The sequence below is a fragment of the Budorcas taxicolor genome, chromosome 3, assembly GCF_023091745.1.
Source record: "Budorcas taxicolor isolate Tak-1 chromosome 3, Takin1.1, whole genome shotgun sequence".
Taxonomy (NCBI): Eukaryota; Metazoa; Chordata; class Mammalia; order Artiodactyla; family Bovidae; genus Budorcas; species Budorcas taxicolor.
The window spans coordinates 75,197,320-75,224,429 of NC_068912.1; the positions used below are offsets into that span (position 1 = coordinate 75,197,320).

Genomic DNA, 27,110 nt, shown 5'->3' on the forward strand with positions numbered 1-27,110 from the left:
CAAAAGATAGATGCAACAGATTTTTTTTAAAATAATGGATCTTTTATTTATTTATTTATTTTTAATTTTTATTTTTACTTTATTCTACTCCACAACACTGTATTGGTTTTGCCATACACTGACACGAATCTACCACGGGTGCACATGCGATCCCAAACATGAACCCCACCTCCCACCTCCCCCCCACAACATCCCTCTGGGTCATCCCCGTGCACCAGCCCCAAGCATGCTGTATCCTGCATCGGACATAGACTGGTGATTTGATTCTTACATGATAGTATACATGTTTCAAAATAATGGATCTTTGACAGAAGTTTCTACAACTTTTGGCAACCCACTCCAGTACTCTTGCCTGGAAAATCCCATGGATGGAGGAGCCTAGTAGGCTACAGTTCATGGGGTTGCAAAGAGTCAGACATGACTGAGCGACTTCATTTTCTTTCTACAACTTCAAATGCTAAAGCAAGTTCGGGCTCCCTCCTTTGTTCCACATATGTGAGCTAACGGAATCATCATTCATTTGTGGTATGGCTACTTTGTCATTCACACATTCCATACAAGGGTGTGCTCTCTGGACAGATTCCAGAACTTCTGTAGTAGTCTGGTTGTTCTTGGAATAGAAATAGGCCATCAACCTCAGCTCTGTTACTCATGACTTCCTCTGACAGATAATTCCTTTACTGTCTTGCTATTGATATATCTGTTTGGACTGTCTTCTACCCTCAGGAACCAAAGGTATTTTATACTATTTCTACCTCAATTCTCCACCTCTTTATCTTGTATTCCCAATTCAGATATACTGAAGACAAAGGAAAAGGAAGTTTTTTTACTATGATTCTGGATACTTTCATATAAATATACAATAAGCAGCAGTATAATAAACATTAATATAATTTGTTATCAAATAGCTAATATTTATATGACATTTACACTATATTTAGAATTTTTGAAAGCCAAGTTGCTATGTACTCATCAAATCTAAGATTATAATAATTATTATATTATCATAGTACCTAACATTGATTGAACATTTACTGTATACTAAGTTCTGTTCTAAGCAATTTTACATATATTAATTCATTATTTCTCAAAATAATTCCCTGATGCAGGTACTATTACTTTCCCATTTAAAAGATGATAAAACTGAGGCACAGAGAGATTAAGTAGCTTGCATAAGGTCACACAGCTAATAAGGTAGAAAAGCTGGACTCTGAATTCAAGCAGCTTGACTGCAAAACTTGTGTCTTTAACCACTAAGTGAGTAAGATAAATTATTTTGGAAAGTAAATATATATATATATATGTATATGTACTTGTATATATATATATTCTCCTTTATTGAGTTTCTCTGCTGTCCAAAGAAGCTGATTATTAAAGCTCTACCTAGAAAACATAAAGTCCTCTTCATTTTCCCTGGAACTAGCACACTGAAAGAGACTCAGCATACAGGGTTGTTTGTTGAATACATAACTCCATTCAACTACCTCACAGCTAAAATAGGTGTAAAGGAACTGAAGATTTTTCTTTCCTATTTCCTTTTATTATTAATAATACTATGACAGTTCTTGTCTTTTATTCATTTAAATGTTGGTAGTCCAATAGACAACTCAGGTTCAAATAGAGAAGATAAGGTGTAATTTACCATCCAATCAGAATCAATAAATTATTTTAGGACCTTTGAACAGAGTTCCCAGGTATTTCTCTTGACCAAGAAGGAAAGTTTTCAAGGAAAGCCAGCCTTTCTACATATACAATCAGGTACTCTGGCAACTCTGCAGATGAATAAATGTAATTTTCCCTAAAAGGTCAATAGGGTCCAAAGATACTTCCAGCAGGAAGCTACTGACAAAGTTACCTTCTTAATTTGAGGATCGCTCAGCTTTCCAGGTGGAGCTAGTGGTAAAGAACCCATTTGCCAAAGCAGGAGACAGAGAGATGTGGGTTTGATCCCTGGATTGGGAAGATCCCCTGGAAGAAGGCATGGTAATCCACTCCATTATTCTTGCCTGGAGTATCCCATGGACAGAGCAACCTGGTGGGCTACAGTCCATGGGGTCGCAAAGAGTCGGACATGACTGAAGCGACTTAGCACACACGCATGCACAGATTCTAAAGGAAGATATTAAATACATAATACAACTTGCCTGTGCTGGTCTGCTTAATGCCAGCCAAGCATCTAATCTGGTATTTTCTATCATCTGTACAGGCTATTTCCCCAGACCGGAAGGCTAACTCCCTAGTCCACTTTCTTAACAGAGGATATTTTAAAGAAATAGTTACATCATCTTTTATTTCACTATGTGACCTTTTCATTTCCAGAATTTCTAATTGGTTCTTTTTTTTTTTTTCATAACCACCTGTTAGTCATCATTCCTGTTTTGTAAGTTATTGTTTTTATAAATATTGTTCTTCCTTTTATTTATTTGAGAATCTACACACACTTAAAGTAATTTTTTAACTTGCTTGATAACTCTGGTTTCCCTTGGGGGTAAAATTTCTATTGTTTGAGTTGTTTTAACATTAGTTTTCCTTTAAAGTATTTGTTTTCATGCCCATTTGTGTCAGTGAATATTTTCTTACCTATGTTCACTCCTCCATGTCTGACACTGGTTACTTCCACCTGACACTCAAGTTTCTGGGGTTTAGAAACAAGTCTTAAATTAGCAACTTAGTGCTCTCATTCAACCCGGATATTGCAAATTCAGTCCAAAGCAGCTGGTAATGTGCTGTAATTTTCAGTATTGAATCTGTATCTGTTCTCTCCTTTCACCCTAGCTCTAGGTTCTTCAGTCTCTCTTAGCAGAAAAGCTTTCCCTTCCTCAATCCCTGTAAATTCGTATTCTCCTGTTATGCTTAAGGTTTTTTTTTTTTTTTTAAACTACTCAGGATGAGAATTTATGGTCTGGATGCCATCATGTCTGTAGGCATTACCGTGTTTCCATTATATCTCAGTTCCAGGTATATGCTCATTCCCTTTAAGCAGAGCTAAATTATGTTATTGACTCAATACTTAAGGGAGTACTCACCATATACTATCCATAATTCTTTGTATGGAGAAGAAAGTAATGAAGAAAATTATGTTCTTCTAATATAAATAGCTTTTTAATTCTCATTATGCTTTTGAAGATATGGAGTGGTTTTTGAGTAAGGAGAGTAAGAAATGTATTTTGACCAGATGGCTATCTTGACCAGATGATCATCTCTAGCATCTTCATCAGAGGATGCTCTTTTACACCATTACATTTCCTTACTTTCTACAACATAAAATAGTACTTTCTAAGCTTATCTGATCATAAGTTTCATCTAAGATAATTAATAAGAATGCAGAACACAGGGCTTATTACATACTTATGGGGTCAGAATTTTCACAGAAAGAGCCTGGAAATGTGGAAGTGTTTAATTAAGCTTAAGATAAGTCTTACAGAGCAGTAAGCTGAAAGAACACTGTTACAAAAATATATAACTACATAAAAAAATCATTAAATCTACAAAGAAAGAAAAACTAATTCATTCTGTTAAAAGTAGTATTCTCTATTAACCTAAAAGAATAGTGAAAATGGAAGCAACAAAAATTGGAGAAAATTTTGGCTTGTGATTCAATTTTCAGAAGCATTAATATGTTCCAGAACATATGATAATCTAATTCAAGGAGTGTTAAAACTATATTCCAAAAATAAGTAGTTTGATGATTCCTCTCCTATCTGTGTCCCCTCATAAATAATAAGAGTAAGATATAAAAGTTTACTTATTATTTAGACTCTTTCATTGCTACTCAGATAAAATTTATGACAAAAAAAGGATTGAGTGGTTAATATTTATTAACAGACAAATTTCTGCTCTTATGACTCTTGACAGCATGCAAAAGATGAGATGTCATTTTTAAATGATAGAACTTTGAACATATCTTTATATTTATATATTTGTCATGTTTTTCTTAAAATAGAGCAAGGTTACAATAAAATTAAAGCAACACTGTGGATGGAAAGTGTTATTTGCTCAGTCATATCTGACTCTTTAGGACCCTATGGACTGTATCCTGCCAGCCTCCTCTGGCCATGGGATTCTCTAGGCAAGAATACTGGAGTGGGTAGCCATTCCCTTCACCAGGGGCTCTTGCCAACCCAGGGATCAAACCAGGCTCTCCTGCATTGCAGGCAGATTCTTTACCATCTGAGCCACCAAGGAAGCCCATGCTACTGGTGATTCTATAGTGACAAAAGAAGACACACATAGTCATTCAAGTACTTAAATCTAAGATGAATACTCCTTTTAATAACACTTTGAAACTTAGCAGATCTACAATTATTTAAAGTATGTCAGTTTAGTAAGATCATTTTAATAGGAGAGTATTTTGACAGCTAGAGTTACTATTTCATTCTAAAATATTGGTGAAATAATTTTTCATATTGGATAATGATTATGCTAACTTATTAATATCAGGCTAACAGTATATTCCCTATATCTGCAAACAAACTATACTGCTAAAAATGAAAACAGTATATTTGATATAAACATTGATAACAAAATATTATGTTCTCACCTATAGAGTCAGGCAACTGTTGCAACATATTGGATGATAGTAAGAGGTCCTCCAGGGCTTCACATCCAGAAATATCCATGTCAACAGTTTCTATTCTGTTTTTTGACATATCCAGGTATACCAACATCTTTAACTTCCCTATAGACTTGATGACATTGAGCAAACTCAGGGTTAGTGAGAAACTTTCAGGAAATATTTTAAAGTTGTAAAAACCACAACACTGTAAAATTCATTTCAAAAGCAAATGCAACAATAATAAGTATTGGTGAGAATGTGGAGAAACTGTAACCCTCATACATTTCTAGTAGGAATGTAAAATTATGCAGCCACTTTGGAAAACAGTTTGGCCATTCCTCAAAATGTTAAACAGAATTTCCATATGACCTATCAATCCCTAGGTACATGCTTAAGAATGAAACATTTGTCCACACAGAAACACAAATATTCAAAGCAGTGTTATTTACAACATTCAAAACGTGGAAACAACCCAAATGTCCATAAACTGATGAAAAGATAAACAAAATGTGATATATCTATAAGCTGGAACATTATTTGGCAATAAAAAGCAATAAAGTACCAATGCATGCTACAAAATGGATGAACCTTGAAACAAATGCAGTGAAAGATGCCAGTCACAAGAGATCACCTATTGTAAGATTTTACGTATATGAATTGTCCAGAATAGGTAAATCTATGGAATCAGAAAGTAGACTAGGGTTGCTAGAGGCTGGGAGATCAGGGGGAAGGAAATAACTGCTAATGGCTTTCAGGGCTTCTGTCAGTGGTAATGGAAATGTTCTAAAATTAGATTGTGGTGATATTTGTTCAATTATGTGAGTATGCTAAAAACCATTGAACTGTATGCTTCAAATAGATGAATTTTATGATATGGGACTATATCTTGCAACATAGATATGTTAAAAGATAACAACAACGATCTCAAAGTTGCCAAAGACTTAAATGAATATAGAAAAAAAAGGAAGGATGGAAGAGAAAGTTGTTACCCAAACAACTTATGTTGATATAATGATGCTTACAATTTCAAATGCATGAGAAAGGTATTAAATCAAGATTTGAACCTTACCCTACTAAGCAGAATCAATATTTTGTTTATTCAACAGTCCTTTTTGAGGATCTACTACATCCCAGAGTTTGTCCTATATACTAGAGAACAATCATGAATATCTTAGCTAAGTATGGGGAGAGACTTGTCATGATATAGACAAAGTCTTTATCTTTAAGGTGCTCATACAGTGAAAGAAACTGCCCAATAAACAAATAATTATCAAGCCCTATGATATGTGGAATTAAAAAAGCCTGTAGAGAATGCCATAGACGCACAAGGCCACAAATTGCCAGGAAGGCACTGCTTGTCGAGAAAAAGAGAACTTGTACCTGGAAGAGAGAATAGTGCAGTATATTTGAGGAAGAGTGGGAAATTCAAAGTTACTGAATATAGTGATGAAGTTAAGCCTTAGAAGTCACCTGTTAAAACGCCTTACCTTTCATGTGAAGGTTATTTGAATTCTATCTTATTGGCAAGGAGAGCTATTCAAGGCTTTTAAGATGGTGAATAACATTATTAGATATGCGTTTTGAAATATTAATCTCAGGGAAATGTGAAGGGAAGATTTATGACTAGAGTTAGAGTAGAACTGAAAGGATCAGAAGGATCTGGAAGCTGTTTAGCTAATGAGATGAAAAGGACTTGAATTAAGGCAGCAGAAGTGAGGGTGAAGTGGGGATGGCTGAAGAAAAATTTAGAAGTGGAATGACTGGATTAATAACTGATTTTTGAGGACAGGAGTGGAATCAGATCATATGGTGGGCAAGGGATGAACAATGGTTATTTAGCTTGGACATGAATTATGGGACTTAGAGCAAGACGAAATTCATTTTCCTTTTCTTTAAGGGCATGTTTTGCAAATAAATGTCCCACACATATCTGTGTTCAATGATTCATCTGCTTGTTTGTCTGCCTATAACACTTTGCTATACTGTCTCTACTTATTTGACAGAGTATAAGCACATAAACACTACAGCAACAAATTAATTGCACAAGCACATACTTGGCACTGTGCTAAGTACCTTATACATATTACTTGATGCAATACTTTATGTTCTTGTTGCTCAGAATGTGTTTTACACAGCAGCCATATCAGCACCTTGTCAGAAATGTAGAATCGAGATCCACTCCAGACCCACTGAATTGGAATCTGCACTTTAACACACACTAAAGCTTAGAGGTTAAGTAATATCACACATTGGGTTCCCTGAGAAATGGAGACAAAGAGAAATTTTTGAGAGAGATTCTTGGGATTAATACCAGTGAAAAGAAAGAAGGAAGGAAGGAAGAAGGACTGGGCAGGTGAAGGTAGGCTGTGATGGTTCTGAGGAATTACTCAGCTGACTCTTCAAGTAGTACTGCAGTTGTCTTGAGTAGCAGTGAAGGGGCCAGAGCTTCATACTCTTGCACTGATTGATCACTGAATAGGTGGTCTCCTGGAATACAGTTATAACCCTACATGAGAAAGTTCTCTTCAGCTGAGGAAAGTCCTGAAGAGGGTGGAGAGTTGCAAGCAGTATTCCCAGAGGTTGAGGGAATAGAATAAGCTCTTCATTCCAGGAGGATGACACATGGCAAGATCCACCACAAGTAACATTCCAACATTGCTCCGTTAATAAGGAGTGGAGCTAAAATTTCAAACTCAATTTTATCAGATTATAGACTATAAAGCCTATTAATTAGATTAGCAGGTCCTGACCTCTAAATTGCTTATTAATCCAGCTCATATCTCTAGCCCTGCTCTTCCTTTGTAGGCAGAGAGTGTGAACACAGTCAGGGTAGGTGAATAGTTGCTAGGCTAGGAACTGGGTGCTCTGGATGAATCAGGCCAGAGGGCTGAGTTTCTTCTCATGCCTAGAAATACGTCACTTGGAAAAACACTGTCACAATTCTTAGAGCTGTCCACCCCAAGGAACTATTATGCTAACTTAGCTCATCTCTTCTGATGAGCACACAAAGAATAATACACGTGTTTAGGTTTGTATGTGTGTGTGTATGAGGATTTCTTTTTTTTTTTTGTTCCTTTATCATGAGAAAATTTCTTTTCTCTTCGAAGCTTCCTAAATTGCTATCTGTAGCACAACTCAATATGTTTGTGTGAAGTTTCTAAACATCTTTTTTGGAAGCAAAATAACACTTCAATGTTTATTTTTGAGTCTTTCTAAATCCTCACTTTGAAGCACCTTATAAAGGCAATAATAGCCTGGGGTGATAAAGGCCTTTGTAGCCCAATGACTCAGAATTCTTGAGGATATTAAATGTTACTCCAACATCCGGACAATGAGGGATCTACAGATGAGCATAGGGCAACAAATTAAAAAAGGGGAAGCCACTACAAGCAAAAGGAGATATTGGAGTTTGCTGTTCAATTATATTTTTATTGACTGATATTAGAGTGATGGTTTTAAGACAGAGCTTCGTAGCAAACAAATTTTTGATCATTATTTATTTGCTTCTCTGATTTGTGAAAAGTAAAGTGGATAAGTGATAATCCAGGCTTCTAAAAGTATTTAAAAATATATTAGCTTAATGTATTATGGTATGTGAACTAAAAACAAAAGGAATGTGCTTTTTTCTCCTGTATCTTGTGACTCTAAATATTTAGAATTAATCCTTCTGTGAAACTCATAGACATGGGCTGAAGACTGCATTCAAGCTTAAACTTTCAAGGCCAGATGTTTCTAGGTAATTGTCTAACAGCTCTTTGCCAGCCTTAGGCACTCAAAAACCACACCTGTTTAAGGGCAGGAGGTATAGGAGTATCCCATAAGTATTCCCATAAGGAGTGTCACAAAATATGGAATTCAAGTGTACTAAGTAAAGCAAGAAACCCACTTGAAGATGGCAGTATATAAGAAAAAAATACTTTGTAACAGACAAATTAGACAGCACTGTCTGTTTTACAGACAACTGAATCACTATCTTTACATTTAAATAATACATTAAATAATACACTGACTATGCAATTCATCAGGCTTCCCTCATAATTCAGTCGGAAAATCATCTGCATGCAATCCAGGAGATCTGGGTTCGACTCCTGGGTCAGGAAAATCCCCTGGAGAAGGAAATGGCAACCCATTCCAGTATTCTTGCATGGAGAATCCCATGGACAGAGGAGCCTGGTGGGCTACAGTCCATGGGATCGCAAGAGTTGGATACGACTTAGTGACTAAACGACCACCATGGAATTCACCTGCAAGGTTGGATTTTGGGAACAGAATAAGTGTGAAAAGTAGGATAAGCCCAGTTCTCATTCATACCTTCTACTGATTCCCATAGCAACAGCATTTGGAGCATTATAGTGAGCATGAGCCTCTGAAGCTGGTTTGAATCACAGGTCCACCATTTACTTACTGTGTGACCTTGGCCCAGTTACTTACTCTTTCTATTTCAGTTTCCTCATCTATAACATGGGCTTGGTAATAAATTCTGCTTCACAGGGTTGCTCTGAGAATTTGGTGAGTCACTTGTAAAATATCTAGATGGTGCGTAGCCCCTGATAAATGCTATGTAAGTAGTTTTGAATAAATAAATACACTGCAGGTATAAACTTTTCCCACTAGACACGCATTCTGATTTCCACTAACATGATGGACATGAGTTTGAGTAGGTTCCGGGAGTTGGTGATTGACAGGGAAGCCTGGTGTGCTGCAGTCTATGGGGTCGCAGAGAGTGGGACATGACCGAGCAACTGAACTGAACTGATATACACCTTGAATATGGCACATATCAGTCTCTGCTATGTGTAGTAGAATATAGATTTGTCTCTTCTGTTATATGCAAACCTCTCAAACAAATATGCTCAAGGTCATTGAATATATTATTTTTGTAATTCTCACATGAGCATGGTTTCTAATTCATAGAGGTATATTTGTATATGGTTTTTAATAAATCAATAAACAGAAAATATGCATGCTTTTCTGTTTTGTATTTGTGAGGATAGTAGAAATGTATTTTTTGGTGAGAGAAGAAAGTATATTTTCCCTAATCTTTTGTCAGATTTTCTTCTTTATGTGGTCCCATGCTTATTCAAAAGAGAATAGCTTCCTCTTCTTGCTTTTGCAATCATTTTAAGAAATGTTTAATGTCAGTTCAAACAAAGAATCAAGTCTGGCTTTAGGAGCACACATTGAAATCTCAGTGGCTGAAGAATTAATTATTCCACAACCAACTGCCCTGGCTACTTAACCCCATGCAAGGAGTTTAGAGTGGTTCTCACTACTGAGAGCCTTCTAGTTGTTTTTTGTGTGTGTTGTTTAGTTGCTAAGTTGTGTCCAACTCTTTTGTGACCCCATGGACCGTAGCTCACCAGGCTCCTCTGTCCATGGGATTTCCCAGGCAAGAATACTGGAGTGGGTTGTCATTTTCTCCTCCAGAGGACCTTCCCAACCCAGGGACTGAACCCATGTCTCTGGCATTGCAGGAGGATTCTTTACCATTGAGCCACTTGGGAAGCCCTGTGTATGCATGTACATGCTCAAACTTGAGTGCACGTGTCATGAGTGGCAAGAAACAGTGTTACATGGAAAGCCATTCTTTCACTGGATGGAAAATGAATGGTCACACTCAGTGAGTTGATTAGTCCACCTATGATTCAGAAGATATTACTGAATTTTCTGTTAGAGAGATAATTTGACTCTAACTTCCTATTTTTAACAAGTTATGTTCTTTGTGTTTTTCAAAAAATCAAATAGGTCTACTGGAAATCACCTGAACTGAGAGAGTTTTTATCTTGTGGAAGAGCTCAAACAATATGAGCAGAAACCACTATCTAATTACCGATAAGAAAAAAATTGATTTTGTAAAACTAAGGCTTGGTATTATGTATAGCATTTTTTTCATACAACAATATAATTTTGTTCAGATTTGAAAAACAGTAAGCACAGAAAGAGATGAAATGTACTTCTAAGAGTGTAAGAAAAATCTTTCATATGTTACATACTCATTTTACTCACCGATAACACACATAACACTCGTAACACTCAGTATTAAAAAACTAGTGAAAAACACTTGATGTAATATTATTATCAAATGTTTAACTTTGAAAGGAAAACACTGAGGTTTAAGATGTAAGATTAACCATTATCAGTTACAGTTAATATACAATGTAGATGCTAGACGACATGGCATAATAAAAACTTACATACCCCAGGTAGCACTTGCAATGCATTGTTATCCATCCACAGCTCCCTTAAATTTTGTATTTGATCCAGAACTTCAGGCTGGGGAAGTAGGGAGAAAAGAGAAAGGAGAAGAAAACTACATTAGTCTTTTCTTATCACAGTATAAGATGTAATTTATTGGATCTGAAACTTTTATTTGGGAATCCATTGTTAATCCTCTAAGAAATTCCAAGTTTAACAGATCTCTTCTAGCAAAACTGGTATTCCCTGAGGTAGCCAACCTATAATTGATGTGGAAACCATTAGAACAAGAATAATAAAAGGTAGAATCTATTACTCTCCCTTAACATGCAATAACTATTCTCTGCAGTATTTATCAATCTCTGTCTTCTTCACTAGAGTATAATTTTTTGAAGGGCAGAGTAGTACTCAGTTTTTAATCCCTAGGTCCTCAGATCCTCATTGTTTGCCATGGTACTTGGTAAATGGTAGTTTTTTTATCATAACACCATACACACAAACACCCTCTGCTCCATGATGTAATAATAGTATAGGAGCTTCCCAAGTCGTACAATAGTAAAGAATCTGCCTGCCAAGGCAGGAGACACCCTGAGTCAGGAAGAGCCCGTGGAGAAGGAAGTGGCAACCCATGCCAGTATTCTTGCCTGGAAATTTCATGGACAGAGGAGCCTGGTGAGCTATAGTCCATGGGGTTGCAAGGAGTTTGATACAAGTGAGTGAAGGAACACACACACACACACACACAATAATAGTATAAGACCCACTCATTTCTTATCTTTTCATTTACTCAACAAAAAATTATTTGTTGAATAATGGGGAGGCCTACTATGCAAAACATACAATGCAGGATCCACAGTTATTCAAAGCTAGTCCCTGCCTTGAAGTAGCTGAGGAGCTAATTGGGGAAATAAATGTATATAAATAACAAAATCACAAGGCATCATATGGGAGAAAAGAATAATGTAGAGAAGTTCAGAGAAAAAAAGAGAATATGATTAAGAGGTAACATACTGTGCATAATAGATACTTTAATTCCAAAATTCGAAGCTGTTTCTAAATTCTGTCTCCTGGGAAGCAGACTATTCAGAGGGTCGGCTGCTATTGCTGACAGCATCAGTTCTTGATTTATGATGACCTCTTCCTGATTTCTTTCCAGAAACTGTCTCCCCTGCTCCCACTCTAAGGCTACCTGCTTCCTTTGAAGTTGATTCCTTTTTTCTTTTTTTAACCACTCCAGGGAATTGACAATGGCCAAAACTAATTACTGCCTTTTATTCACCTGCCCTCAGGGTTTGGCTCAAGGATCCACTCAGAGCAGATAAGAAGCAATGGTTCTCTGACGGGGTTTTGTCCTTGTTTAGTCGCTAAGCTGTATCCGACTCTCTTGCGATCCCATGGACTGTAGTCTGCCAGGCTGCTCTGTCCATGAAATTCTCCAGGTAAGAATACTGGAGGGTTGCCATTTCCTTTTCCTGGGGATCTTCCTGACCCAGGAATTGAACCACCATCTCCTGAATTGACGGGGGGATTCTTTACCACTGAGCCACCAGGGAAGACGTCTTTGACTGGGACTTGGGGAAAAGACTCTTGCTCTCGTCTGCTGGATTTGAAGCTGGAAGGGTACAGTTCTGGGGGCTTCAGGCACAAGGTAAGAAGGAGAGCCTGTTTGAATTAAAAGATGGATCCTGATGGCATCATTTAAGCTTAGAATTAAGCCACACCTTGTTGTTAGTCACTCAGTTGTGTCTGACTCTTTGTGACTCCATGGACAACAGCCTGCCAAGCTCCTTTGTCCATGCAGTTCTCCAGGCAAGAATGCTGGCGAGGGTTGTCATTCCCTTCTCCAGGGGATTTTCCTGACCCAGGGATCAATCCCTGGTCTCCTGCATTGCAGGCAGATTCTTTACCGTCTGAGCCATCACCTTAAGTCAGATTTTTTTTTTTTTTGGTCTCCAACTAAAAAAATTATCACTGAAATAAGATACAACCACAGTTCAGTAAAATTTGAGACCTAATGAGGAAAGCTAGTATATTTGATGGGATATTCAGTGGAAAAGAATGGAATGGTATCAATGTTACTCTGGACTATTGATAATTATGGGTCAGTACAATACACTTCAGAGACTTCTGGACTACTTTGGAGATAAGTTTCTGATGCCTTTAGCCTGCAAATGCGATGGAACATGGTGCTATTCCTGAGAGAAGTTTCGTTTGTAACAAGGATCAAAATCTAAAGTTTCAACTTGGAAAATAGTTAGGACTACATGAGAAAGGTCGGGGGTGGATTTTTGTATATGAAAATATTCCCACTATTGCTTAGCTCATGGGGGACAGGGAGTGAACTACTCTATTGGGAAACTCTGTCTCTGTATCAGTCATATGGCATAATATTTCTAAGCTCAGGCATCATGCAGACTCTAGGGGAAGAGAAAAAGTTGCATACCTTAGCTCAACACTGCTAAGCTGCTGCTGCTAAGTCGCTTCAGTCGTGTCCGACTCTGTGCGACCCCACAGACGCCAGCCCATGAGGCTCCCCCATCCCTGGGATTCTCCAGGCAAGAACACTGGAGTGGGTTGCCATTTCCTTCTCCAATGCATGAAAGTGAAAAGTGTAAGTTGCTCAGTCGTGTCTGACTCTTGGCGAACCCATGGACTGCTGCCCACCAGGCTCCTCCATCCATGGGATTTTCCAGGCAAGAGTGCTGGAGTGGGGTGCCATTGCCTTCTCCAGCTCAACACAAGTTTATGGAATAAGACAGAGGCTAGTGTATAAACTTGAAACAATGAGCATTATTCAGGAAGTCTAGCTGTGCTGTGGTAACAAATTAATCCTGAAATCTCAGTGGCTTAACAAACAGGATTACTTACTCATTTCATATTCACTGTGGGTTTCTGCCCCCCACCAACCAGTCTTGTGTTACCAGCAAACCAAGACTTTCAGAAGAGTCAAAGCAGGGAGAGAGTATGGAAACTAGCCACTGCCCTTACAGATCTTAGGCTGGAAGTGACACTGAATCACTTCTTCTTATAGCTCATTGTCTAGAACTGTTTATACAGCCTGGACCTAAGTTTAGGGAAGGCTGGGGAATGTGGGAGGAATTCAAGGAATATTGGGTGACTACTAAAAAGAGTCAGACACAACTTAGTGACTAAACAACAACAACTGCCCCTGCCACACAGTGACACTCTATGAAATAAAGAATGACAAGAATGAAGATATAGTACTTTCATAATTTAGTTATCCCTTAATTTTATAAGTGTTTTTTACACAGCTTCTAAGTCCAGCTACTTCACTAGAGTCAAAATATGTGCTATGATCTCTGCCTTCAAGGAATAAACCCACCCATAGTCTATTTCTTGAGCAAACATATAAAGAGCAATTACGTGACATTATGGGAATACAAAGAAGGAGGGGTCTATAATGCTATAGTATCAAGGGAAACCAGACATGGATTCCTGAAGCTGAGATGAGAAGGAACTGGTGAGAAGAAAGAAGAGGAGAGGAAGCATATTTTAACCAGAATCAGAGAGGTGAGAAACAGCATGATGTATGCAGGGGAACCATAGGCAGTTTGCTTTACTGAATTGTCAAGTTTAATATGGAGTAACTAGTGTAAGCAGCAGAAAATGAGGCTAACAAAAGAGGGTAGGGTCTGTCAAGGCCTCACGTTTTGTTAAGGAGATAGGAATGTATCTTATGGGTCAAGGAGGATCACTAAAGGATTTCTAAGAGGAAGTGATATTTTATCCTTATCACTCTGCACGCATGCTAAGTCACTTCAGTAGTGTCTGACTCTGTGCGACCCTATGGCCAATAGCCCAACAGGCTCCTCTGTCCATGGATTCTCCAGGCAAGAATACTGGAGCGGGTTGCCATGCCCTCCTCCAGGGGATCTTCCTGACCCAGGGATCAAACCCATGTCTGATATCTTCCACATTGGCAGGCAGGTTCTTTACCACTAGCGCCAACTTCCTTTTTGAAAAATGAAAAGAAGAAGCCAGAAAAGTTTATTAGGACTAGTAATAAAGAAATAATGAGAAATAAAGAGAAGTTGGATTCAGGAGACCTTTAGAAGATGCATGTCCCCCAGTTACACAGCATATGGTACTGACAACTATGGGGGTGCAGAATATGGAGGTAGGAGTAGGTTTATGAAAGAGATTGGATGCGTTTTTAAAAATTTATTTATTTTTAGTTGGAAGGTAATTGCTTTATAATACTGTATTGGTTTCTGCCATACATCAACACAAATCAGTCACAGGTACACACAGATCCCTTTCTTTTTGTATCTCCTTCCCACTTTCCCCTCTGGAACCTCCCTCCAATCTCCCACCCCTCTAGGTTGTCACAGAGCACTTAATTCAGTTTTGATCACGATTAGCTTTAGGTTTCTGTGAGACACAGATGGACACGTCCAGAAATCAGTTGGCTATTAAAATCTGAAGCTTACGGGATGAGTCTGAGGTAAGGATGTTCAACTTAGGTATTTTGTGGGAATAGAACTCTTGTGGATGAGCTCCCTATGGGGAATGTGAAGAGAATCAGAGGTACAGGCGACTGAGGAAGGAACACTGTGGATACTAACACTTGACAGTTGAAAACAGAAGTGTCACTGGCAAAGCCCACTAAAAATTTCCAAGAAATAAAAGTAGGATCTGGGTAATAAAATAGAACCTTTTTTCCCTTGGAACTTCTTCTTGTTACACTTCTCATAGGGTGCCACCCACAGAAGCCTTGCCCCAGGCACTTCAGAACAGAGTTTTCTAGTGTAAAATGGCTGTACCAGTTATGTTGAACACCTCATCTTGGGGCATGAGCAGAGACATTGCATCTGGCACTGTGATATGGAGCCTAAAGCAGCACATCTGCGCCCTCTAGAGCACGTGCGCTACAGTGTGAGCTCCACCTCTTCATTTCCTGATCAAAGAATAAAACTTTCCTTTGCTCCTGAGCTGAACTCAGTCTTGTTCTATTGGCTGGAAGGACACCAGGCGGGAGGACCCTTGTTGGGGTCCATCTGGAAAGGGTCAGTAAAAGAAGAGCAAAATACAGAAGAAGGCAAGAAGAAATGGAGTCCAGGAGAGTAAGGGCTTATTAAAGTCCAATTAACAGAGTTGTATTAAAATAAGGAAGTGAAGAAAAGTATCATACACTGGAGAGGTGTCTGGTAAAATAAAAGATGAAAATGGGAACTCAGTTTTGGAAATAGTTACATACTGGTAAACTTAGTGATAGTAGCTTCATGAGATAACTATATTACAGTGGGTTGAAAATAAATAATAGGCAAATAAATGGGAACAGTACAGATAGAATATTCTTTGTAAAGTCTGGGCGAGATGAGAGGAGAGAAATTGAGGAGCTAGGAAGAAATTGTGGAAGCTGAGGCGAAAAAGAAAGCTGACAGGAAGGTACTAGATGAGAATGGTTCATATTGGAATTGTCTGAGGGGAATCAAAGAAGAAACTGAGGGGAATCCAAAGAGCTTTATCAATGATCACTGTTATTTTAACTTTTGGGGGAGCCAGGTGGGAGACTGACAATCTAGGAAAACACAGAATAAGGGATTTCAGGTTTCCACGAGGCCAGACAGAATGTAGCAGGAGTGAAGGATTGAGAGAAGTAAAAGGATAAAAAGTTAGAACCAGAGAGCAGAAGTTAGGAGGTCAAGATTGCTGAAATTGTTTCAGGCAATGACAAAATTCAAGCCGTAACCCTGGGTATTATGACACATTGGTATGTGTGGGCAAGGGAGAATGCTCTGGAAACATAAGACCTTGCATGATCTTAAGGATATGGGTAACCTTTGGTGAACTACATTGCTTGCTCCCTTGGCTGTGTCAGGTAAGGTGAAAGTGAAAGTGTTAGCTGCTCAGTCATGTCAGACTCTTTGCAACCCATGGACTGTAGCCTGCCATGTTCCTCTGCCCATGGTATTTCCCAGGCAAGAATACTGGCGTGGGTAGTCATTCCCTTCTCCTATAGGTTCTTCCCAACCTGGGGATGGAACCCGGATCTCCTGCATTGCAGTTGGATTCTTTACCATCTGAGCCACCATTAGGTAAAATGTCAGATAAAATTGACCAATAATACCTCTAAAATATCTCTCATGCTGGGTTCTTCTGGGGACTCTAGGCCTCTAAGACAATTTGGAGAGGGATTACTGATGCTAACCTATATTTCTACTTTATTTCAAAAGTTCCATTTAATTAACTTAATAACATAACAGGGTAACAGTAGTCCTACTTTACAGATGAATACTCTGAATATCATTTTCTGGGGAAAATAAGAATAGGTGGATAAGGGTTGTGTAACTGTAGCTGGGATCATAACTCAGATCTGCTGGGTCCAAAGATGACATCATGTTACAGCTTAAAACTGAAATTCTGAAATAATGAAGAATGCTGGTGATCACAAATGCCCAATAAAGGAAGTAAAGCATACGCTGGATTTCTAAAAAATAGATAATGTTTTCATTACTGGATGTTATATAAAATGTGTCACAGAGGAAATCTCAACAACTTCCTAATATAAGAAGAGACCAAGTATATTTAGCAGATCAATATATAACCTTGCTGAAACAACATAAAGATGCAATGATGTATCATAATCAATAGACAGTTTTGAAATGGATCTTGGAACTAAACTAAATGGCTTTCACCCAACCTAACGCACAAATTGCCTTTTATTCACACCATTTGATTTCATTCTCAAAATCAATTGTTTCCATTAAAAATGAGTGAATTAACTGAAGAATGGCTTGGCATACTTCATGTTCATGAAGGTGTTGTGCACTGGACACTCATATAACTCCTTTAATGATTATAACTTAGTGTAGTATTTTAGGAAAACATTTTCAAATATGTATCTCATGTTATCAAAATGTTCACTTTGGTTTTGGGGCAGTTATCATACTAAAATTATCTGACACATAGAAAAAACTTATTGCAGAAAAATTTTATTATGGATAATTAATAATATTAAAAACTTTGTCACACTTTAAATAAACAACAGCATAAGAAAAGAGATAACCAAATTATGATAAAATCATAAGTTGGTACAGTGTACAACAATGAGAATGAATTATCTATATTTTTATGTAAGATAGACCTTGCAAATAACATTGAATGAGAAAGCAAGTATGGAAAATTTGTATAACACAAATCAGCATAGATTTTAAAGTGTTACATATTTATAAATACATATACATACAATAAAAATAGTAATATATAGAATAGATGCACACAAAACTAAAAATAGTAATTGTCCTGGAATTGGAGTAGGACTAGAAGGGAGACTTTTACTTGGGGTCTGGTGTTGTTCAGTCACTCAGTCATGTCTGACTCTGTGACCCCATTGACTGCAGTATGTCAGGCTTCTCTGTCCTTCACTATCTTCCAAAGTTTACTCAAACTCATGTCCAGGAGTCAGTGATGGACAGGGTGGCCTGGCGAGCTGCAGTCCATGAGATCGCAAAGAGTCGGACACTACTGAGAGACTGAACTGAGCTGAACTGAACTGATGTCCACTGAGTCAGTGATGCCATCCAACAATCTCACCACTGTTGTCCCTTCTCCTCCTGCCCTCAATCTTTCCCAGCATCAAGGTCTTTTCCAATGATTGGTTCTTGGCAAAAGAACCTTCAGGTGGCCAAAGTAGCAGAGATTTAGCCGACTTCAGGTGGCCAAAGTATTGGAGATTTAGCTTCAACATCAGTCTTTCCAATGAATATTCAGGGTTGATTTCCTTTAGGATTGACTGGTTTGAACTCTTTGCTGTCTGAAGGACTTTCAAGAGTCTTCTCTAGCACCACAATTCAAAAGCATCAATTCTTCAACATTCAGCCTTCTTTATGGGCCAACTGCTACATCCATGCATGACTACTGAAAAAACCATAGCTTAGACTATATGGACCTTTGTTGGCAAAGTGATGTCTCTTTTTAACTTGTTGTTTAGATTGATCACAGGTTGTCTTCCAAGGAGCAAGCATTTTTTCCTTTTTCCAAGGAGCAAGCATTTTGTGGCTGTAGCCACCATCCACAGTGATTGTGTAGCCCAAGAAAATGAAATCGTTCGCTGTTTCCACTTTTTCCCCTATTTCCCATGAAGGGATAGGATCAGTTTAGTTCAGTTCCATTGCTCAGTCATGTCCGACTCTGTGATGCCATGTACTGCAGCATGCCAGGCCTCCCTGTCTATCACAAACTCCTGGAAGTTTACTCAAACTCATGTCCATTGAATCAGTGATGCCATCCAACCATCTCATCCTCTGTCTTCCCTTTCTCCTTCTGCCTTCAATCTCTCCCAGCATCAGGGTCTTTTCCAATAAGTCAGTTCTTCACATCAGGTGGCCATGTATTGGAGTTTCAGCTTCAGCATCAGTCTTTCCTTTAGGATGGACTGCTTGGATCTCCTTGCAGTCCAAGGGACTCTCAAGAGTTGTCTCCAACACCACAGTTCAAAAGCATCAATTCTTTGGGGCTCAGCTTTCCTTATAGTTCAACTCTCACATCCATACATGACTACTGGAAAAACCATAGCGTTGATTAGATGAACCTTTGTTGGCAAAGTAATGTCTCTGCTTTTTAATATGCCGTCTAGGTTGGTTATAACTTTCCTTCCAAGGAGTAAGTATCTTTTAATTTCATGGCTGCAGTCACCATCTGCTGTGATTTTGGAGCCCCCCAAAATAAAGTCTGCCACTGTTTCCCCATTTATTTGCCATGAAGTGATGAGAACAGATGCCATGATCTTAGTTTTCTGAATGTTGAGTTTTAACTCAGTTTTTTCATTCTCCTCCTTCACCCTCATCAGGAGGTTCTTTAGTTCTTCTTTACTTTCTGCCATAAGAGGGGTGTCATCTGCATACTGGAGGTTTTTGATATTTCTCCCATCAATCTTAATTCCAGCTTCTTGGTCTACATTGTTTTATTTCCTTCCCCTCCCCCAAATCTAACTCAGATACAAAAAATGGTTAACGATTGTTCTTTTCAGTTGGCAGTTATTTGTTACTTTGAAGTTTTTATATTTGCTTTCATTTTTTAAAACACTAGAAAAAATATGATAAAATCATAATTATTTTTTTCTTCATAGGAATTCTTTTCTGTGTTTTCCAAATCCTATAGTATATTGTTGTTGTTCAGTTGCTAAGTCATGTCTGACTCTTTGTGATATAGGCATTAATTTAATAAAAGAATTAGGGAACATTTCAGTGTCTTGTCTTACATTTATACTTACCTACACCACTATAGTATTAAATAATCTTATTTTTATTAGTCGAAGTGATCTAAGAAAATGGTTACATCAGTTTTAACATACAGTTTCCATTACTACAACAGATTCCAAAAACTCCTGTCATGTATATGCAGTTTACTCTGTTCTCTTTATTTGACTACAGGTGTTACTTTTATTTCACTAATTTGGATAATAGAGTTTGATTATATTTATTTATACCTCTATTAAATGTTTTCTTCCAATAAGGCTAAGAGAAATGTTCACTGAAAAATATAACATCTGACATTTATCTAATTTTGTCAAAATTAAACTAGGGAACTCTAAAACTTAAAAAAGAACTTTGCATTTGAAATGTCTTAAGATTATTGAGATTATCTAGTAGACACTGTAGTAACAAAAAATTTTTATTCTCAGAAATAATGCAGAACTGGAAGTCAACATGGAACCTGGTTCAAAATGCTGATAATACACAAGAAAGTGGTTTCTCAAATTAACACATGTAAAATATCCAATGCAAATTAAAAAAATTATATTCTTTAACCAAAGTGACCCAATTATGACATTTCATTGAGTTATCTGTTATTACATCCTTTCTAAATTTTGAGATCAATATTTCAAAGTATTATTTATTTACTTTTTACTTTATCATTTTTGCTTGATAATGTTAGAGCTTGCAATCTGCCAAGGAAGCAGGGCTTCCCAGGCAGCTCAAGTAATTAAGAATCCACCTGCCAATGCAGGATTCCTGGGGTGGGAATAATCCTGAAGATGGAAATGGCAACCCAGTCCAGTATGGCAACCTGCTCCCTGGGCAGTCCGTGGGGTTGCAAAAAGTTGGACACAACTGTACACACATGCCCCTCCAGGGAAATATGACTGCATTTTAAGAAACTTTCCCTCATTTTCCTTCATTTTTTAATTTCACAACACACTTAAGCTTCCCTGGTGGCTCAGATGGTAAAGAATCTGCCTGCAATGTAGGAGATCCTGGTTCAATCCCTGGGTCAGGAAGATACCCTTGAGAATGGAATGGCTACCCACTCCAGTATTCTTGCCTGGAGAATTCCATGGATAGAGGAGCCTGGAGGGCTACAGCCCGTGGGGTTGCAAAGAGATAGACATAACTGAGCAACTAACACTTTCACTTTAGCTTATTACCAGCTCTATAGTTCTCACAACTGGGAAATCTTTTATTTATGAATTCTATGATGTACTGTTGAAACTCTTTCTGATACACAAAACTGAATAACTGAAATTGTTCAGCTCTTGATGCTTGTTCATTCTCTCAGTAGTTCTGTCGAACATGCCTTTAGACTGTTTAACTTCTTCAGTTAATTTCTTTGGAGATAAAAAGATTAGCTCTATATGGTTGAGCATATTTCCAGTTTATGTTAGTTTCACGTTTCTCAATTTTATTTCAGATGCCACTTCTACTAATACATTCAAAAATTTTAAAGTTTTGGTTTCAATGTAACTACTACAGTTAGGTAACATGTAGAAAATATTTTTATATTTTAGAAATTATTGGATGAATAAATAAGCATTCTTAACAACAATAATAAAAATGCATGGCTGAGAAAATAGATTAATTTATAATTAATTAAAACATTTCAGCCATAAACTTTAGGAATATTATACCAAATATAGGAGTGTAATACATTCATTTAAATATTCAAATCAATACATTAATGGCACACAGGAAGCAATCCACAGATGACATGATGTTGAGAGGGAGACAATCCATTAAATCACTGAATTAGTTTCCAGAATAATCTGAAATATTAGAAGATTCATTAATTCATTTGTTTATAAATACATTCACTCAAGAAATGTTATCTACGCTATGAAAAGAAGACATTTTATTAAGGTCTCTGGGATTACAATACAGACTGTTACAGGATTGTTTCTCCATCTTCTTTGTCAATGCCTTGTTCCAAATGCAACATATGTTGGTTGTTCCCCTCTAAGTTACTAAACATTAAGTGTCTTCAACAAAGCAGAATTTATTGAATATCTGGAAACCATTCCATAGGAGAAATGGTGAAAATGCCTCAAACTGTTGGACTGAAGATATAGGTGTTAAAGATTCCCATCTTTGAGGATTATTATAAGGAAGAGGGGCTGGGTTTATCCTCTATCCCCAGATCAGAACTAGAATCCATGAGGAAAGTTGCAGGAAAGTGGATGTAAGTAAGCATTACACAGAAGTGATTTTTTCCAATTCGATCTGTCTAAAATGAAATAATCTAATTTCCTTTAGGAGATAGTGACTCTTCTCTCAAAGGAACACTTAGCTCCCCGAGAAGATATAAATAAAAAAGAACAAAACAATAACAACGACAAAAGCTCATTTCTATTGATCACTTGGGACAGTAAGGCACTTTTAAAAATGTGTTTACATAGATTATTCTCCTTGAATCTTCACAATTATTATTGGACAGGTGGTACTATCATTGGACAGGCAATAAGCAGAATGATTAAGAACGTGGTTTCAGGAGCTAGACAGAGTCCAGATCCAGGCTTTGTCACTTACTTGCTTTCAAATATTTGCTCATGTTCCTCTTCTGCAATAGGTAGAAAACAGTAGTACTCCCCACATAGGGTGATAATGAGGAATAGTTGTGATAAAACACTTCAAATGCATAGAACAGTGCCTGGTTCTAAGTGTTAGGGCTCAATGCTCAGTTAGTGTTAGCTCTTATTCCTATTTACAGACAAGGAAATTTGGATATAAAAAAGCAAATTACTGTGTCCAGAATTAAATGACTAATATACAGGGAAGGCAAGAGCATAATCTTGAAGTAAGATGTGATAAATAAGGTTCAAAAGGAGATGAGTATTCCAGAGAAAAGGTATGGTTTTCAACAACTTGGCTTTAGAACGAAGGTGCCAAAGGAGATTAGATGCTTAAGACAGACGTGTTTGATAATTTAATTTAATAAATTAATGTAATAGTTTAACTTAATAATTTTACTCAGAAAATGTTCATTAAGAGTCTATTAAGAGCCTAGCACTGGAGAAAGAGTAGTAAACAAAACAACCAAGTCCTCATGAAGATAACATTCTGATGTTTCATGTTTACTAGGCTGGGTCCTACAAAATGTTAACATCTGGGCATGGTAAACAATTCTGGTTTCAGGACTTCCGATTTAATGCACTACCCGTTACCTAGATTGCAAACGTTAATGACCTTGTCTAAGTCTAAATTTAAGAGTGAAAACTGAATAACATGCATTCTTGTCTCATAATTCAAATTGATTTTCTTGCTTTCTTTCTCCAAAAGACTTCCTCCATTCTCTATCTACAATGCAGCCAGTAGGCCATTTCACTGTGTTGCCTTTTGCAAGGCCCGCATACCTTGACTGTATCAGACAAAATGACTCTCATCTGACCCTTGCTTACTTCTCAGGCTTTTCTTTCACAGTACCCTCAGTTAAAGTGAGCCTCAAGGAAAAGTCAACTCTTCGCTGTTCTCAAAGGTATCAAGCTTTAGTTTGCAATTGCTCTTTAAAATGTTCTTTAGGCCTGTTCACCTGATCCCTGACTGGGTTAAGTCCTTCCTTCAATGTTGGTAAGCCTACTGTAGCTCTTTGTAAATTACAGTGTGAACTCTTTGAAGCACGGAATTGAATTTTGTTCACCTCTGCATCTCCAATTCCTTTCATGGTAATCTGTGCAAGGTAGTACTTCAGAAAGGAGTATATCAAGGCTGTATATTATCACCCTGCTTACTTAACTTACATGCAGAGTACATCAAGCAAAATGCCAGGCTGGATGAATCACAAGTAGGAATCAAGATTGCTTGGAGAAATATCAACAGGGGAGAAATATCAACAACCTTAGATATGCAGATGATACCACCCTAATGGCAGAAAGCAAAGAGGAACTGAAGAGCCTGTTGATGAAGGTGAAAGAGGACAGTGAAAAAGCTTGCTTAAAACTCAACATTCAAAAACTAAGATCATGGCATCTGATCCCATTACTTCATGGAAAATAGATGGGGAAAAATGGAAACAGTGGCAGATTTTATTTTCTTGGGCTCCAAAATCACTGTGGATGATGACTGCAGCCATGAAATTAAAAGATGCTTGTTTATTGGAAGAAAAGCTATGAGAAACCTAGACTGCATATTAAAATGCAGAGACATCACTTTGCCAGCAAAAGTCCATAAATTCAAAGCTTTGGTTTTTCCAACAGTCATGTATGGATGTGAGAGTTGGATCATAAAGAAAGCTGAGCTCCAAAGAATTGATGCTTTTGAGCTGTGGTGTTGGAGAAGACTCTTAAGAGTCCCTTGGTCAGCAGGGAAATCAAACCAGTTAATCCTAAAGGAAATCAACCCTGAATATTCATTGGAAAGACTGATGCTGAAACTGAAACTCCAATACTTTGGTCACCTGATGTGAAGAGCCAACTCATTGGAAAAGACCCTGATGTTGGGAAAGATTGAAGGCAGAAGGAGAAGGGGACAACAGAGGATGAGGTGGTTGGATGGCATCACTGACTCAATGGACATGCATTTTAGCAACGTCTGGGAGATGGTGGAGCACAGGAAAGCCTGGCGTGCCATAGTCCATGTCGTTACACAGAGTCGGACATGACTTAGTGACTGAACAACAACAACTTTCTATGCTTCTAGTTCACTTATTCCAACACCCTAGAACTCCCTAACAGCAGTAATTGATAGATCACTGATATTATAAATTTAACCATTATTTATTTGTCTATGTTTCCTTATCATGCTGAGATTCACGATAAATGTTCCATCATTATAAACAGTTTCTTCTCTCAAACATCACTTGGCAAATATGTCCTCTTTCCTTTAGTCATGTTTAGCTAAATGAACTTAATGTTCATTGCATCCAACTTTCTGCTTTTCTGCTACTGTACCAAGATTAGTTGGAGAAAATCACACTTTGTTTGATCAGCTTTACTTTAACTTCATGACAAGTACATGAAATGTGGACCACATACTGACAGGTGACCCTATTTCTTTTCACTGAGAAGTTACTTTTCACCTCTCTGAAACTATTTCATAGTTCTTCAATCTTATATCCTTCCCATACCCCAGCTCATAATACCCTGTTGTTCTCTGAAACTAATGAACAAGCAAACACGTGATCTGAGGTGGATTTATTCCAAAGGCAATGAAGCTTTTGCTTCAGGCCTCCCACACATGTAGTTAGAAAAATTTGCAGAGGAATATATTTTAGAAACAATTAGCTAAGATTCCTGTCATTTGATACACAGATTTCCCCTCCATCATACTTCCTAGGGTGTGATGTGGCACAGTTGGGCTTGGGTTTAGTTGGAGTTAAGTTGGGGATACATTTACTTTGGGTTTAGCGTAATATGTGTCTGTGCTCTGTAGTCATTTCTGGAGTTTTCTTTCACTAAGCACCTCTGGCTCTTCCAAATTTGTGACTTCCTTTGTCCATGTGAGCTCTGGATTATATATCTCTTCCACTTTTTTTTTTCATCTTTGCAGGGATTGGCTCAGACGGTAAAGCGTCTGCCTGCAATGCAGGAGACCTGGGTTCGATCCCTGGGTCGGGAAGATCCTCTGGAGAAGAAAATGGCAACCCACTCCAGTATTCTTGCCTGGAAAATCTCATGGATGGAGCCTGGTAGGCTACAGTCCAGGGGGTTGCAAAGAGTCGGACATGACTGAGCGACTTTACTTCAGGCCTAGAGTAATGTTTTTTTCGCCCTATACAACGTGAGTTTTTCTGTCTCTACTAGGCAACTTCCAGCAGCATTCAAACATGCTTTAGTTTGTCTCATCATTTAAAAAAAATACTATTTTCATTGCCTCCGTGGTCTCTTCCATCTATTTTCCATTTGTTTGCTTTTCTTCACAGAGACACTTTAGAAAAAGTTTGGCTACTCTTTTCACCTTTGCTTTCTTATCTCCCATTTACTCTTGAAACCACTGTGGTATGTTACTGAAAATTGCTCTTGTGCCAGTCATCATGAGCTGCATTTTAAGACTGGGGTCCCTAAATTACAGCTACATGATTCTGACTTTGTATTTAGCTACTAAAGTCAGAAAATAAAGGAAAAGTAGAAAATCAGGGAAGAAAAACAATATTAAATGTAGAAATGAAAAATGTATTAAAGGGAAAATTGATTAAAGAAAATTTATGTTGTAAGTATTTTCAAGATACATAAAAAATTTGCAGCTGCCAATGAAGTTTAAAATTTCAGAATAGTTGGGTGATATTTGAGTGTTCATTAATAGAAATTGTAATTATGGTAAACTATATAATTTCTATGTTATACCTATGTTCTCTATCTCTTATTTATGTTTGAAATGCTGGAAATATGAATATATACTTTAGACACATCATATTTTATAATTCATATATTCCTATGAGATAATCTATGAAAATATTTAAAATTGTCTTCTTTCTTATCAGATAAATATTTTTTTTCCAATATAGTTGTTTCACTGAATCAAAAACAAACCTGAATCACTATTTTTTATTTATCACTGTTAGTCAACTCCCCAGTGTGGATTAATTTACAAACAATGAGAAAGAAATGTTTTTAATGAAACTGCTAAGGATGTACATAAGAATCCATGTATAGCATTAATCTTATTTTCTGTAGATACTGGGAAAATTCTTTATATATTACTACTCGATGATAACATTTTTGGATTTTACTTATTTAATACCGTGAAAGTTAGTTTATTTGGCAAACCAATACCTGAAATCTGTTTACACTGTTAGTTCCACACTTGTCAATGTGAGCTTCTGGAGCAGGGCTTACATTTCTGAATCCCTAACACTTACCATGTGGCTAGTCACTCAGTCTTGTCTGACTCTCTGCCACTCCCTGGACTATAGCACCGTCCCCCCAACCCCCGGGCTCCTCCATGCATGGGATTCTCCAGGCAAGGATACTGGAGTGGGTGGCCATTTCTTGCTCCAAACACTTATCATAGCAGTGTGCTTGTTGCATAAATATCAGCAATGACCCTTGAAGGTCATAAAAGTTGTACTGCAAAACTGATGTGCCTTCTGAATCATAAAAGTCCACTTCTATTCAGAGTAATTTAAATGTAATTAAGAATTTAAATTCTTTGAAAATCAGTAATCAGTATTTGGTATGCAATATAATTAG

At 37.5% G+C, this 27,110-nt stretch overlaps 1 protein-coding gene across 1 annotated transcript in view; it reads right to left on the reverse strand.

The window, feature by feature from the left end:
• Window positions 1–27,110, reverse strand: part of LRRC7 (leucine rich repeat containing 7) — a 492,466-nt gene that overhangs the window by 141,247 nt on the left and 324,109 nt on the right. Inside the window, exons 8-9 of the mRNA XM_052637059.1 lie at window positions 10,754–10,828; window positions 4,541–4,685 (exon numbers count right to left, since the gene is read on the reverse strand). Of these exons, the coding sequence (XP_052493019.1) occupies window positions 4,541–4,685; window positions 10,754–10,828 (220 nt within the window). The remainder of the gene's footprint in view (window positions 1–4,540; window positions 4,686–10,753; window positions 10,829–27,110) is intronic.